General features: G+C 41.6%; 1 protein-coding gene and 1 long non-coding RNA gene across 4 annotated transcripts; one reads left to right on the top strand and one right to left on the bottom strand.

Annotated features, from left to right (window-relative positions):
- Nucleotides 1–2,948: 2,948 nt before the first annotated feature.
- LOC139566779 (uncharacterized) lies at nt 2,949–13,108 on the bottom strand. Of its 3 annotated transcripts, XM_071388086.1 has the most exons (4): nt 12,838–13,108; nt 11,586–11,716; nt 11,214–11,384; nt 2,949–10,604 (listed from the first exon to the last, which is right to left on the bottom strand). In XM_071388086.1, the coding sequence occupies exons 1-4, from the start codon at nt 13,106–13,108 to the stop codon at nt 10,110–10,112; spliced, it is 1,068 nt and encodes a 355-aa protein (XP_071244187.1). In that variant the 3' UTR covers nt 2,949–10,109. The 3 variants fall into 3 exon arrangements, with proteins under 3 accessions (XP_071244187.1, XP_071244184.1, XP_071244185.1); XM_071388083.1 differs by having other exon boundaries at nt 2,949–11,384; XM_071388084.1 differs by lacking the exon at nt 12,838–13,108 and adding an exon at nt 11,821–12,718 and having other exon boundaries at nt 2,949–11,384.
- Nucleotides 13,064–15,933, top strand: LOC139566814 (uncharacterized). Its single transcript, XR_011673156.1, has 2 exons — nt 13,064–13,181; nt 14,074–15,933. It is a non-coding gene; the product is annotated as an uncharacterized lncRNA (long non-coding RNA).
- The last annotated feature ends 731 nt before the right edge of the window (nt 15,934–16,664 follow it).

The following is a 16,664-nucleotide window of genomic DNA, read 5'->3' as shown; positions in this document are numbered from 1 at the left end:
TTCCTCTTGTCCAGATGGGATAGGGCAGTGTGATGGCAATTGCATCGTCTGTGGACCTATTGGGGCGGTAAGCAAATTGAAATGGGTCTAGGGTGTAAGGTAGAGGTGATATAATCCTTGACTAGTCTCTCAAAGCACTTCATGATGACAGAAGTGAGTGCTACAGGGTGATAGTCATTTAGTTCAGTTACCTTTGCATTCTTGGGTACAGGAGCAATGGTGGCCATGTTGAAGCATGTGGGGACAGCAGACAGGGATAGGGAGAGAATGAAAATGTCTGTAAACACACCAGCCAGTTGGTCTGCGCATGCTCTGAGGACGCAGCTAGGGATGCCGTCTGGGCCGGCAGCCTTGCGAGGGTTAACACGTTTAAATGTCTTACTCACGTCGCGCACGGAGAAGGAGAACTCACAGTCCTTGGTAGCGGGCCACGTCGGTGGCACTGTATTATCCTCAAAGTGGGCAAAGAAGGTGTTAAGTTTGTCTGGAAGCAAGACGTGGCTGGTTTTCCTTTTGTAGTCTGTGATTGGGGTGGCAGGTAACCTAGTGGTTAAAGTGTTGTGCCAGTTACCTAAAGGTTGCTAGATCGAATCCCTGAGCTGACAAGGTAAGAATCTGTCGTTCTGCCCCTGAACAAGGCAGTTAACCCACTGTTCCTAGGCCGTCATTGTAAATAAGAATTTGTTCTTAACTGACTAGCCTAGGTAAATAAAGGTTAAATAAATCTGTAGACCCTGACACATACATCTCGTGTTTGAGTCGTTGAATTGACTCTACTTTGTCTCTATACTGACATTTTGCTTGTTTGATTTCCTTGCGGAGGGAATGACTACGCTGTTTATATTCTGCCATATTCCCAGTTGCCTTTCCCTGGTTAAATGCGGTGGTACTCTCTTTTAGTTCTATCCACGGTTTCTGGTTAGGGTAGATTTTAATAGTCACAGTGGGTACAACATCTCCTACACTTCCTTATAAACTCACTCACCGAATCAGAGTATACGTCGATATTAGAGTTGTCCCGAGATGGCTATGCATATTCATGGAATGAGGCTAGTAGCATAGCATCTCTCTCCATTGAATACAACCCTAATTTAATATTTAAAAAAAGATTACAATTAGGGATGCACTGATATGATATTTTTGGCCGATACAGATATCCGATATTTTCCTTGCCCCCAAAAAAACAATACCGATAACCGATATTAAACATTTTAGCTGCCTTTTATGCATTCTAGTACTGTTAAATAGTTGACACACACACACACACACACACACACACACACACTGACCAAATAGTTATTTTGTTGGCATTTATATATGTCCCCATTACCAGTAAAACATAATCAAAACCTATTTCTTTCACTTACTTGCTGTGCTGTTTCGTTGTTCATTTGTTCAGTCTCAGATTCAGATTTCATCATACATGCAAGCTGTTTCAGCTCTGTCTGTCCACGGCCTCTCTTCCTCAATCTTGTCCAGCAGTGTCTAACATTTCACGTAAACCCTATTTCTTGTCTGCATCGAAGTAGCGGTCCTTGTACCTATCATCGAGCATGGTGGTGACACAGTAGAGGCTCAGAGAGAGTGCCACCGAATCTTTTGTTCACAGCCTCTAGTAGAGTACTTTTCCAAGTTAACCCGACGATCTGTGTTGGCATTTTTGTTGAGCAGGTGTTTCAATGCCATGACAGGGTATCACGTCTGCTGCAGACGTAGTTGACCTTATTTCGCAAGTCAGTTGTTCGAATGGAGCTAGGAGTGTTCATGTTCTCAAATGCCATTGAAATGGCAGCAGCGGTATGAGAACCAGCACATTCTTGAGCATACAATACGGCTTTCCTAAGTACAAAATCCTCTTCGACCCAGTGTGCTGTCAGACTCATAATGCGGCTGACATCGCTGGTCCAAATGTCAGTCGTGAAGCTAATAGCAGTGCAAGTAGCTCATGGATGTGAGTTTCAACAATACTGTGTAACTCCGGTAGGGCAACATCTGAAAAATAGCGCCTACTTGGTAGTGTCCCTGTGCTCGACCAGTCGGCAAAAGTCAACATCATCCACGACAGAGAACGGTTGATTGTCAAGGGCAATGAATTCCATTATCTTAGTGTTATTGGATTTCGCCTTTGAGTTGTCTCGCTGAAATGTTCTTACTCTTTCAAATGACTGCTCATCTTAGTGACTGCTCGATCCACACAGCAGACATTGTGGGCTAGGTTAGGAATGCTCTGTTGCGCGTGTAGCGCTATATTTTCCGTGCCGTCATTACGTCATCTACCTATGGTATATAAGTATGTACGTCAGCTTTGACATCGGTTTTGCACTTCGGCTTTAAACTAGACATCGGGCAGATGCTGATGTTGGCATTTGTAGCTAATAGAGGCCGGTATGCTTACCGATATATCGTGCATCCCTAATTACAATAATGAGACGTATCCACCAATTCAAAGAAAGTATAGGCGGGAGGTAGACAGCCTGCCGTGTCGCTTTGTGAACAACTACTCCCGTTGTTAGGGTAGAGAGACATGTATCTTGTCAGTATATCCATAATCGTTGGTAATAGTGTACTGTCTTCTGTTTATTCTTCTTCGTGAATTTCCGGCAGACTAGATGCTGTGTTGCGTATTGCTGTTTTTCATAGGACGGAGTGCAGTTTGCACATTTTGGTCACAAAAAAGGGGGAATATTACACCATGATCTAACCCTGCACCTATACACTATCCCCAAAAACCCACCACCCCATCCCACTACTTTGGTCCCTTCTCTCAAAACTCCCTGTAGGTCTTCTGCACTAAAATCTCTCACACCCTAATATTTCTCTGCTGCAGAAACTACCACATCTATCTTCTATTTATATGATTGACATGACACTCACCCTATATTCAACCGATGGTGGACAAAACACTACACAGATGATATAAAAGAGTCCAAGCAGCAAATGCGAATATGAAGAAGGGAAAAAATGGTTTATATGCATTTTAGATAATTGACGTTAAAGATTAAGAAAATTACAATTTTCATAACTTTTTTTCAAGAAATTAAAAAATTGTTTGACAACCATGTTTGTAAGCTTTTAAATGGTATCAATCTCCAGACTGGCCTCATAGACCAGACATAACAGAGTTAAAGTAAATCCAGGTCACTCAAATTAGTATGATATGTTACGTTGGTTTGGTATGGTTACATAAGATAGAAGGTAAAAAAACGATTGCAAAGCTGTGCAAAGCTGTCATCAAGGCAAAGGGTGGCTACTTTGAAGAATCTCAAATATAAAATGTATTTTGATTTATTTAACACTTTTTTAGTTACTACATGATTCCATATGTGTTATTTCATAGTTTCGATGTCTCCACTATTATTCTACAATGTAGAAAATAGCTGTGCCGTTGAGGAACTAGAGCAAACACACGTGTAGTTGGTCTGTTCGGAACACAACCCTGCATCACCGCCATCACCAAATTACTGTCGTTTACGCAATCCAAAAACAGTCCATTATAAATCGTAATCTGGGTAAGGTGGGCATAATCTGAAAGCTTGTTCTATTGCAATACGATCTTACAATGTTAGGCTTTCACAAGGTAATTGAGAGAAACAGATCGTAATTTTGGTGCGCATAGAAAGGAGTCATGAGTGCATTCAGGTGCATGTTCAGCTGTGAGTTTTCTTCACAATAAACAAACATAGGCTCAGTCTGTTCAGAAGAAGCCAGGGTATGACTACTAGAGGTCGACCGATTAATCGGAATGGCCGATTACACCTTTATTTAACTAGGCAAGTCAGTTAAGAACACATTCTTATTTTCAATGACGGCCTAGGAACGGTGGGTTAACTGCCTTGCTCAGGGGCAGAACGACAGAGTTTTACCTTGTCAGCACGGGGATTCAATCTTGCAACCTAGTCCAACGCTCTAACCACCTGCCTCTCATTGCACTCCACGGGGAGCCTGCCTGTTACGCGAATGCAGTAAGAAGCCAAGGTAAGTTGCTAGCTAGCATTAAACTTATCTTATAAAAAGCAAATCAATCAATCAATCATAATCACTAGTTAACTACACATGGTTCAGCCCAGCCTCACATTCAATTCGCGCATATATGTACAAAATGTATTTCAGCAGATTTCGTGCGTTTTTGTGCATTTTTGGGGTGGTTCAATTCGTTTGAAAATACACGAATTTCTGTGCTACTTAATTCGTGCGAAAATACACGAATTTCTGTGCTACTTAATTCGTGCGAAAAGACACGAATTTAACCAGTAGGCGATACACAAGCCGTTGCAACAACCATAGACACGATCGCCTGTATTTATTTATTTTACGTTATGAATATATAGATATTTTGTATTTTTTTAACCATTTAACCATAAGAGGTTATATATATATTGTCTTTATTTAATCCCTATTAAAACATTGTGGTTTTATGCCTATATGTACTGTTTTCGATTTTTCTGAACAGACTTTTCAGGATAGAATGAATGTAAGCAATGCATGATGGTTAATGGTGTTTTATTCGGTTGTAGTTCCATGTATTTCTTAAAAAATAAACGTGTAAACCATTTTTATTGAACAGAATGTAACTGAAAATACAATGGCAGCCTTGCCATTGTCCATCAATAACAAAACATTTTTTTTTCGTATAACATTTGGGGAAATGTATGCAGTCATTGTAGTCTTACATTTTGTTGGCCAACCAAAATTACCAAAACGTTAACCCGTAATAAGGCTAGGGTGGCTGAGTGTAAATACATGGCTCTGAGTGTAAGCACCTTTTCACTAGAAACGTTCTTGTGTTCAAATTACCGTCAGTGCGAAATAGCTAGAAAGCTTTCGTATTTCCACTTGGCTGCACCTACGGTTACGATAACGATAAATCAAGTGCAATACCTGCGTCGACCTGTGTCGAGCAGCAAAACACCGGAAAGCTTCTAGCCTACCGGAAAGTTACAAGAAGAACAAGAATAGTTACCTCATCCGGTCATGTGACACTCTGGATGCCCCCTAAAAGCAATTTCAACCGTTTTGAAAAATGACGCCTGGTAACCCCAAAAAAATACCAGGTGCATGAAAAGTTTGGACTTAGAATATTTTTTGAAAACCTCCATAAATCACTCAGGCCATTGACTCGAGAAGAAAAAACATAAAATATTTTCCAGAAGAAAAAACAGAATATTTTTTGAAAACCTCCATAAATCACTTGGGGTGGTAGTATAGCGCTCCCAGAGCGGGTATGGAAGTCTGGATCCCCCCTAAAAGCATTTAAGGCTCTGTGTGTCTTTAACACCATACTTTTTCACTCCATCCTTGCTGTGTGTGTGTGTGTGTGTGTGTGTGAGAGAGAGCTTTTCTTTGACATCTGTTTAGCGAAATTACTGATTTACAGTTCATGAGGGTTGACCGATTCACACATTTAAAGTTTTGGAAAGATCTGACTTTTTTAAACCTTTGAAACAGCACCTATGACCCCATTTTAAGGCACTTCCGGTTGGCACAGGAAGCTATAAGTAAATACATATCCTGATCGGGGTATGCTTTTACAGAATCCTGAGTTTTAAGTCTATACGTTAAGAACTGACTGATTTACACAGGGTTGAATGCACTATATATCACAAACTGCTGGTTGGGTATGGCTTCCCGGTTGCTCCAGGAAGCTTAGAATCAACACAGGTAGACCTCATAGTGGCTTGATGGATTGTCATTGAAGACAGGTTCATAAGACATTCATAACCCACATAGGCTTCAGGTTGAATTTAGGGGTGCAGGCAATATGTTCCTATGGGGTGAGATGTCATTGTAAACTGTTTGATGTAAACACCTTCTTTTAACTGTTAAGGGTTAATGCCACACGGTCAATGTTAGGCTTGCACAGAGACCTTAGGAACGTTCCTGAGGTCAAATTGTGCTTCTAAACCTTAACAGTTCTCTCTCTGTCTCCCAAAAGCAAAAGACTTGAAATGTAGGTCAAGGGTCATCTTCTTGTCACTGTCGCTGCGCTCAGACCGAGCAAGCTACGGTCAAGCGGGGCATCTCGTTGAACTCGGCACGGCTATGGTGATGTCATTTTTAGTGGTGATTTCAGAATGCTATTTTGGTGGTTTTTCACTGTTGAAACATATTGCAAATGCACAAAAGTCAACTAGCAAGTCAGTGTCCATCAGCCAATTAGATATTTTCAGACACCAAACTGATACCATCTGACTCCAAACTCACTTTTTCCAACTCGTTTAGAAGCCAACTATCACATATTTCAGAGCAGGCCCAAAATTCACAGCGCCTTCCATTTAAACCATAATAAAACAAATAATACGTAGTTATGTTCTAGCTGCGGGTCCAGTTTTCACATTATGTTTAGCCCTATGTGAGGCGACCTCGAATCCCAAGTTTCGGCTCGATAGGTCATTCGGTGCCCGAGCAAAGCCTTAATTGGTGCTGAAATTCCACTTTTTTCCATGCCTTGCTACGGGGTCCTTGAATGAGCTATCGGACAGAAATGTCGGAGTCCGTCTCTATGGGCCGAGCCGGTTTCAATGCACCTAGTCTTGCAACTCTGGGACTTTTCTAAATGTCACCATTTTGTAATGCTCAAAATGAATTGAAGTCAATGCAAATGCACCGAGGCTTTTTATCGGTCCGAGAACCTTCTAGAGCCACATAACTCACCGTGCTTAATCGACCTGAGCTCTAGAACAGGTTTGTAAAGTTTCAGAACTCTAGGTCTGACGGTTCTTTAAAAGTTCAAACAAAAGTAACTATTGCAGGCACTGTCTGCCTCTAAGGCCCCCAGTGTGTCACTCCATCCTTTCTGTGTGGGTGTGTAAATTTTTCCTTGAAATCTGATGGGATGAATGACTGATTTACAGTTCATGAGGGTTGCCTATTCAGATATATTAAGTTTTGGAAAGATTTGACTTTTTTAACCCTTCGAAACAGCCCTTTTGACACCAATTATGGCACTTCCGGTTGGCACAGGAAGCTGAAAGTAAACACATATCCTCATTGGAGTGGGCTTTTACAGAATCCTGAGTTTTAAGTCTATACGTTAAGAACTCACTGTTGGGTATGGCAAACACTTTTAGGGTGATTTAAAATCGAATCTTTAGAATCGACACAGGTAGACCTCATAGTGGCCTGATGGATTGTCATCGAAGACAGGTTCATAAGGCATTATTAACCCACATAGGCTTCAGGTTGAATTTAGGGGAGCAGGAAATGTATTCCTATGGGGAGACATGTCATTGTAAACTGTTTGATGTAAACACCTTCTTTTAACTATTAAGGGTTAATGCCACACGGTCAATGTTAGGCTTGCACAGATCGGGAGGACCTTAGGAACGTTCCTGAGGTCAAATTGTGCTTCTAACCTTAACGGTTCTCTCTCTGTTTCCCAAAAGCAAAAAAATATGAAATTGAGGTCAAAGGGTCATTTGGGTCCTTCTTCTTGTCCCTGTCGCTGCACTCAGACCGAGCTAGCTACGGTCAAGCGGGGCATCTCGTTGAACTCGGCACGGCCTGGAGATAATGGCAATGCCATTTCAGGCTTTGTGTGTCTTTAAGCACCGTACTTTTTCACTCCATCCTTTTTTTTTTTAACTCCTTTTTGTGAACATGACCAATTTGTCAATGTACGATTTCTCTTAAATTACGATAGATAAATGGCTGGTTCTTTTTTTCCTGACACCGTATGCTTATGTACTTTGACGTGAAGCGGTCAAATTAGCACCCTACTTTACGTTTTTGACCTTTAATCCCAGAAAAATGGCCATAACTCAAAAAGCGTTGAGGCCTCGACGCCATCTTGTTCGGGGCCAACTGTCCATTACGTCTTCGAAATATTTTCCGTTTAGGAGAAAAGGCCATAAGTGTAAGCCAACATAATTCATTATTTTACATTAACATGTAATACATGCATTATGAAGAAAATGGTGTAATTTAGGCTCCACGAAATATGAAATGGGTTATGAAGAAAATCGTGTATGGTTGCCTACATGACAAAAAGGCGTTCTGATTACAAGTGCACCAGTATCCAAAGTATTAAGCGAAATCAAGCACAGAAAACAGCATTGGCATTAATAAAACAATATTTCCCACGAATTAAGTCGCAGGTAAATGTGCGTCTTTTCTCAAAAATTCTGTTCAGCAAGTCTAAAACAGTACATATAGGCATACAACGACACATTTTAAAACATGGTTAAACAAAGACAACATTTCTGTATATTCATGACGTTGAATTAGCCATTAAGAAGAACAAAAATGAAATATAAATTATCGCGTCTATATGGTTGTTGCAAAGGCTTGTGTCGCCTACTGGTTAAATTCGTGTCTTTTCGCACGAATTAAGTAGCACAGAAATTCGTGTATTTTCAAACGAATTTAACCAGCCCAAAAATGCACAAAAACGCACGAAATCTGCTGAAATACATTTTGTACATATATGCGCGAATTGAATGTGAGACTGTGTTGCAGCGTTGATATTACTAGTTTATCTAGCGTGTCCTGCGTTGCATATAATCGATGCGGTGCGCATTCGCGGAAAAAGACTGTCATTGCTCCAACGTGTACCTAACCATAAATATCAATGCCTTTCTTAAAATCAATACACAGAAGTATATATTTTTAAACCTGCATATTTAGCTAAAAGAAATCCAGGTTAGCAGGCAATATTAACCAGGTGAAATTGTGTCACTTCTCTTGCGTTTATTGCACGCAGAGTCAGGGTATATGCAATAAAAATAAACGTTTTCGAAATGATAGTTTCCGTACTCTACCATATTAATGACCAAAGGCTCGTATTTCTGTGTTATTATGTTATAATTAAGTCTTATTTGATCAACTCCCGAGATTAGGCTGGTGTAACCGATGTGAAATGGCTAGCTAGTTAGCGGGGTGCGCGCTAATAGCGTTTCAAACGTCACTCGCTCTGAGACTTGGAGTAGTTATTCCCCTTGCTCTGCATGGGTAACGCTGCTTTGAGGGTGGCTGTGTTTCTCGTTCGAGCCCAGGAAGGAGCAAGGAGAGGGACGGAAGCTATACTGTTACATTGGCAATACTAAAGTGCCTATAAGAACATCCAATAGTCAAAAGTATATGAAATACAAATGGTATAGAGAGAAATAGTCCTATAAATACTATATTAACTACAACCTAAAACCTCTTACCTTGGAATATTGAAATCTCATGTTAAAAGGAACCACCAGCTTTCATATGTTCTCATGTTCTGAGCAAGGAACTTAAACGTTAGCTTTTTTACATGGCACATATTGCACTTTTACTTTCTTCTCCAACACTTTGCTTTTGCATTATCTAAACCAAATTGAACATGTTTCATTATTTATTTGAGGCTAAATTGATTTTTATCGATGTATTATATTAAGTTAAAATAAGTGTTCATTCAGTATTGTTGTAATTGTCATTATTACAAATAAATTAAAAATATATATTTTTTTTAAATCGGCCAATTAATCGGCTTTTTTGGTCCCCCAATTATCGGTATGGAAAAATCATAATCGGTCGACCTCTAATGACAACATGTCATCTTGTAACTGTACATCAAACATAGTGATCATAAACATCGAGTCATCTTAATTTACTGCATTTCCCTCAGTCAAAACCCATACATGTTTGCTTATTAGTGCCCAACTCTGCCATTTTCAAACTGTATATGGTTATGTATTTAAGTGTTAAATACTCCATATAAAAACCTCACATGCATGTCAACAAAAAATCTGTATGAACTTGATAAAACTGCATTCATTTTCTCATTAAGTAGTTGGAAGTAATGAAATAGGCATTTATAAACATATCGCTTACACAGTACAAACACAATATACAACAGACTTTTAAGGCTTGTAGATCACACAATGCCTGGATGCATTATTCAACCCAGGAATATTCAACACTGAAATCTATTAGGGAAAGGGGAATACCTAGTCAGTTGTACAACTGAATGCCTTCAACTGAAATGTGTCTTCCACATTTAACCCAACCCCTCTGTATTACTCGTTATTCCAAATGCATCTGCGGATATTTTCTGCTGACAACAATGAAAATTCATCTTTGACTTTAATGCAGCATTTGATCTACACGTCAGAAGCGATCAAGTGGAATGGTTACTTTCTATGTTATAGAGTGGAATGGTTCTTCTGCTGGTGTATCCTGAGGTAGCTCCTCTCTGAGAACTTCTTCCCGCAGTGCGTACAGGCGAACGGCCGCTCTCCCGTGTGGACCTTCAGGTGCATCTTCAGGTTGCTAGCCTGGGCGAAGCACATCTGACACTGGGGGCAGCTGTAGGGTTTCTCCCCTGTGTGGACCCTCTGGTGCCTCTTCAGGTGCCCAGCCTGGGCGAAGCGCATCTGACACTGGGTACAGCTGAAGGGTTTCTCCCCTGTGTGGACCCTCTGGTGCCTCTTCAGTTTGCCAGCCTCGGTGAAACGCATGTGACACTGGGTACAGCTGAAGGGTTTCACCCCTGTGTGGACCCTTTGGTGGATCTCCACCTTCTGGAGGCAGCTGAAGCCTTTGTTACAGAACATGCAGAGGAACCGCTTCTCTTTACTACTGCCTGTTGTTGCTCCCCCTCCCAAAACCTTGGCCCCTTGGTCATTTGAGTTCAAAACCTGATCAAAAAGAATGTGTGAATCGGAATGGTGCATTGACTTGGACACTGGGTCGCGATCCCTGAGCGCATGTAAAGGGGAGTGGGTCTCGATGCTTGGATTTGTCTCTAAGCTTTCCCTGTAATCTAACAAATCTCTGCTCTGTGAGTGTCCTTCTCCTAAATTAGTATCGTCTACATTCCATGTCAGAGGAGCGTCACCCTCCACTTTCACCTCATCTACCACTATACCCTCCCCTGTCTTATCTAGGCACCCTTCAGAGTATACACTATTACTGTACCGGTTCCAGTCCCCTCTAGACAGATCAGTCTGTGTTTCTAAACCCAAGGGCATGTTGTCAGGGTCCATCTCTGTTGTGTAGGAACAAGACGGATCATTTCCCGTTTCTAACGCGTAACCTGAGTCCCGATGGGAATGAACCGTCCTCGGGATCGGGTTACCGTAAAGTAAATACTCTGACCCGGGAGCAGGAGGACAGCTTAGTCGCCTCAGCCCCAGTCTCTCTGGGTCTGATCTGTGGTCAGATCCAGTGTGTAAGAGCCTGTGTGTTACAGTTAAAGTCTCGGTGTCTGTCTCTGACTTGAGGACAGCGTCCAGCATTCCACTGACCTCCGTGATGCTGCGTCGGGTCCTTGGATGGGGCGTGGTGGCGAGGTCCTCCGTGGCTACAGGGGGCGCCACGCCAGCCGCTGCTCTAGTCTGGATGTCTCGTAGGTCCTCTCCTTCAGTCCTGTCCTGTTTGACCAGAGACGATCCTCCAGAAGCCTCTGCATCTGCAGACTGACACATGAAGAGAGGAGGTTATTACCGATACAAGAGTAGCATTGGATGACAATGTCATAGGGAAGTTTCACAAGCTCCCCTATGGCAGATAAATAAGGATGTACATGTAAGCAAATTAATAATTGAGGGAAGCCTTTCTGAAATAAACGGGCCACAATTGATGTACTGTACATTTTTATGTTACATTATGACACTAACCTCTATCACAATAACATGCTGGGTTGAAGATCCACTTCCCTCATCAACAGTGATTGGTTGGTCATCTCTCCATGTATTGTGTCCTGCTGGCTTCACAGAGATCATGTGGCCTCCAGTGAGATGTCCTTCACCTGAGAGAGTGATTGGGGGAAAAGAGGTGGTTAAAGTTAGGTACTGTCAATGCTCAACGCTATATTGTACACTATTGACACTGGCTGTGTTCGAATACCCCTACTTTGATGCTGAAAGCTATCCTTTTCCATATTTTTAAGGAGTTGAAAGCTGCCCCCACCGGACTCAGCACCGAGGGAGAGGGAGGCCATAGCCGCATCCTGGAAGTGGTATGCGGTGATGGATGAGACGCTGCATGGGTTGCCACTCCATCAACCCACCAGTCATCATCTCCTCATCCTCCCAAGGTGCATCTGTGAGCTCCTCTCCCTCCCAGAAGGGTCCAGATGTGGGGGCGGGAGAAGGAGGTGACTTGTGTTTTACTTTCAACATTCAAAAATACACTTGCACATCAGAGCTATCTTGTTGCAGGTGCATGGTAACAATTAGATAAGTTAAAAATAAGGCCTCCCGAGTGGTGTAGCAGTTTAAGGCACTGCATCACAGTGCTAATGCGCCCATACAGCGTCGGGTTTGATCCCAGGCTGTGACCAGGAGATCCATGGGGCATCCCACAATTGGCCCAGCGTCATCCGGGTTAGGGGAGGGTTTGGCAGGCTGGGATTTCTCTAAAACGATGTTGGAGGCGGCTTATGGTAGAGAAATGACCATTCAATTCTCTAATAGATCTGTCTCATCGTGCTCTAGCAACTCCTTGTGGCGGGCCGGGCGCCTGCAGGCTAACTTTGGTCGTCAGTTGGACGGCGTTTCCTCCGACAGATTGGTGCGGGCATTGTGTCAAGGAGCAGTGCGGCTTGGCAGGGTCGTGTTTCGGAGGACGCATTGCTCTCGACCTTTGCCTCTCCCGAGTCTGTAGGGGAATTGCAGAGATGAGACAAGACCGTAACTACCAATTAGATATCACGAAATTGTGGTCACGTTTTTTTTTAAAGAATAATCAACAAAGAGGAGACTTGTAGAGGCAACTTTTTTTTAGGGCCACCAAAAAGCTAGGATTGGCCCTGTAGTGCATACTATCCAAAAACTGACCAAATCCCAATTCTGGATAACAAATCTGAACACATGCACAGAAAGGAACTGGCCGACTGATCCCACAGTCTCCGCCTTCTGCAAAATGTACCTCTTGCCATTCCTTTGTATTGGTCGAGGATCTTGACACTACAGGGACGACTGGCGCGGACGCGCTCTCTAATTGTCCTCTCTGCGCGCTCCCGTACCACCTTCAGTTCCAATAGCTGTAGTTTCCTACGCAATGTCCTGTTTTCTTTCTGGCTTTGAGTTATTTCCAAACGAAACACTGCATAGTCGTCGTCTACGAGTTTACAGATCTCTGCCACGGCTGCATTCGCTAGCACCTCCATTATGGAGGCTATTTGAGTGTGAAAAAACATTGTTAGCTAACGTTACTTAGATAACGTCTATCAACCAAGTCCTGTCTCCAACGTGAATTACAGACTACCTGAAGTAAGTATGTGATGTTGTGCCGTTAAATGAGTCATATTTTGAGTTCCAATGTGTTAATAAACGTCTAAATAACAACAATGCTAACGTGTAAATTGTTCTTGGTAAACGTCCACTTCCGGTTACGCACTGAAAATAAATTATTTTGGGTTGGCGTCATTGCTCAAAGGGTGTGGTTAAATGAAAAGCAATGCGCGCTGTTCTTTGAATTACGGTACTGTTTATTACATTACACATCAGGATTGTGATCAGTATCTTTCAAGCTGAGAGCAGATTTGTTTATTAAGAACAATGTGTTAGCAAGAATAGAGTAGGTATGTATAGAACGACTTTATTCCAGCTACAACACCTCAGTAAGTTACATATTAAACTGGCCTTATTATAGCCTAGGTCTACTATATATTCTATGGTATATTGGCGATCACACAATTTAATGTGCATCCTGCCACCTACGCGGGATGGAAATAGGATTCCCCAAAAACTTAACAGAAAAACGTTTTATTTTTTTCATTTAACTATAAATAAATTAAACAGAGCTGATCCCTACACGGGCTCATGTTGAACCTGGGAGGGTGGGTCTTCCGGCGCCAGTACCCCTTGCAAGTCTTTCAATTAAAAATCCTTGTGACCCAAAAACGTTTGTTGCTGCCACAATAATGTCTAATTTATTCTAATTCTTTGAGACTTGCGCGGTACAGTTTAACTGTGGCAAAGAACGCAACAAAATCCACATTTTTAACACATTGGTCTGGCCGCAAATATTTACTACAGGCTGTGGTGTATCCACTACCATCGTCACTGGCATCATTTGTTTTCTCAATTATTTTGATCGCCTCCGCATAGAAGATTATATTGACCGCTCTAACTTTTGCCACTTCAATCTCCACCCTTACAGGGCACTCCAGGAACTCAGGATCATAATCCCCACCACAATTGCATCAACGTCGTCCTTCTACACACCGTTCTTCACTATACTCTGTTCGTCTGGACACACTTGAAACTTGGCCAAATCCTTTACAATTCTTACATTGCAGGGATTTAGCGACGAAAGTTCTTACAGCGTGTCTCACATAACCAAGCTTTACATGAATAGGTAATTGCTCTTTATCAATTAAAAAAAATATATATATTCACAAGGCCGACAGACTTTTTTACCCCCATTCACCCAGCGGGCCAGACGCCGGGAACCAACCACACCAGGAATTCTCTTCAGGTATTCAACCTGAACATCCATCGTCACCCCTGAGATGACTCCTTTAACGGGTGCTCTACTCCGAAGTTCAAAACACAAAACTTCTGTTGTCTGGATTATTTTGAAGCCCACTGCAATCTTCCTCTGCTCTTCAGAAATACAATGAATCAAAATAAGACCACTCCTGGTCACTCTGTTAGACTCCACTTTTCCAAGCGCATACTTCACCATTTGACACCTCAAACGGGTTTCCCACATATGCATCCTTACTCAACAAACGCCGCCCAACAAGAAGCTATTCATTATCATTTACATACGTATCAATTCCACACCTGGATTGTGAAACATTTGCTTATTATTATTTTCAAAACATTTCAGGCTCAGTCTAATTGGTTGCTGATCATTGCTATACAACCATTTTCAGGTCTTGCCATATATTGTCAAGTAGATTTAAGTCAAAACTGTAAGCCGGCCACTCAGGAACATTCACTGTCTTCTTGGTAAGCAACTGTAGTGTTAATTTGGCCATGTGTTTTAGGTTATTGTCCTGCTGAAAGGGGAATTCAGACAACCAGCAGATGGAACCAGGTTTTCTTCTGTGCTTAGCTCCATTCCATTTTTATCCTGAAAAACTCCCCAGTTCTTAATGGTTACAAGTATACCCATAACATGGTGCAGCACCACTATGCTTTAAAATATGGAGAGTGGTACTCGGTAATGTATTGGATTTTCCCCAAACATAACACGCTGTATTGGGGACATAAAGTTAATTGCTTTCCCAATTTTCTTTGCAGTAATAGTTAAGTACCTTGTTGGAAACAGGATGCATGTTTTGGACTATTGTTATTCTGTTCAAGCTTTGTTCTTTTCACTCTGTCAATTAGGTTAGTAGTGTGGAGTAACTACAATGTTATTGATCCATCCTCAGTTCTCCTATCACAGCCATTAAACTCTAACTTTTTAAAGTCACCATAGGCCCCACCATGGTGAAATCCTTGAGTGGTTTCCTTCCTCTCTGAGTTGGAAGGGTGCCTGTATCTTCAAAGTGACTGGGTGTATTGATACACCATCCAAAGTGTAATTAATAACTTAACCATGCTCAAAGGGATATTCAATGTCTGCTTTTGTTTACCCATCTACCAATAGGTGCCCTTCTTTGTGTGGCATTGGAAAACCACCCTGGTCTTTGTGGTTGAATCTGTGTTTGAAATTCAATGCTCGACTGAGGGATCTTACATTTATCTGTATGCGTGGGATAGTCATCCATGAAACTTATTATGAAAGTTTTTACACCTGAACTTATTTTGGCTTGCCATATAACAAATTGGTTGAATACTTATTGACTCAAGACATTTCAGCTTTTCATTTTGTATTAATCTGTAAACATTTAAGAACATAATTCCACTTTGACATTATGGGATATTGTGTGTAGGCCAGCGACAAATCTCAATTGAATCCATTTTAAATACAGGCTGTAACACAAAATGTGGAAAAGTCAAGGGGTGTGAATAGTTTGAAGGCACTGTATTTCAATGATATTTAAATAAATGTCAAGACACTGTCTGTCTTTTTTGCCTCTATATATTTCATGTGTAGCCTAACAGGCAAGGTGCCAAATCTAGATTCAGTGCATTATTATAGGATCAAATAAAATAACATTTTATTGGTTTTGTACACATTTTTCAGATGTTATCCCAGGTGCAGCAAAGTGCTTCTGTTTCTATCTCCAACAGTGCAGGAATACCTAACAATACACACACAAATAAATCATTAAGGGTAAGCATTAGAATAAGCCCCCTCAATATTTGCAGCCCTTGGTGATATTTCTAGTTGCTTTTTGTGGAATAATCATAATAAGATAAGATTTGAATGGAGAACGCTGATCTGAGAGCAGGGCTGCCTTTCTTTTGATCCTATCAGTATCGACACATGCCTCAACGACGCTCTTAGCGAACGTTCTCTGCCTGGTGTTTTTGGAAACGCATGTTACATCTTCAGCCATTGCAGGAAAGATGCGTCGTTAAATGCAGAAGCCCAAGTTCCATCGCTGTCGGGAAACCGGGCCCACAGCGACTTACCGTGGTGAGTGCATACATTTGTCAGTTGTAGCCTTCATCCTGTGAAGGATGGTTTTGTTCTCTTTTAACATAAATATATGCCTTATAGAAGTAGGACATGTTAATCACAAAACATAGTGTGACTGCAGAAAAGCTGTTGTTAATCTAGGGTGTCGACTGTCCAAACCACAAGGTTGAGACAAGATGGAAAAATGCTGAATAACAAGAAAACAGGAA

Source organism: Salvelinus alpinus, chromosome 39, assembly GCF_045679555.1.
Source record: "Salvelinus alpinus chromosome 39, SLU_Salpinus.1, whole genome shotgun sequence".
Classification (NCBI taxonomy): Eukaryota; Metazoa; Chordata; class Actinopteri; order Salmoniformes; family Salmonidae; genus Salvelinus; species Salvelinus alpinus.
The sequence above is the reverse complement of the archived record's forward strand: the minus strand, read 5'-3'. Positions and strand labels throughout refer to the sequence as shown.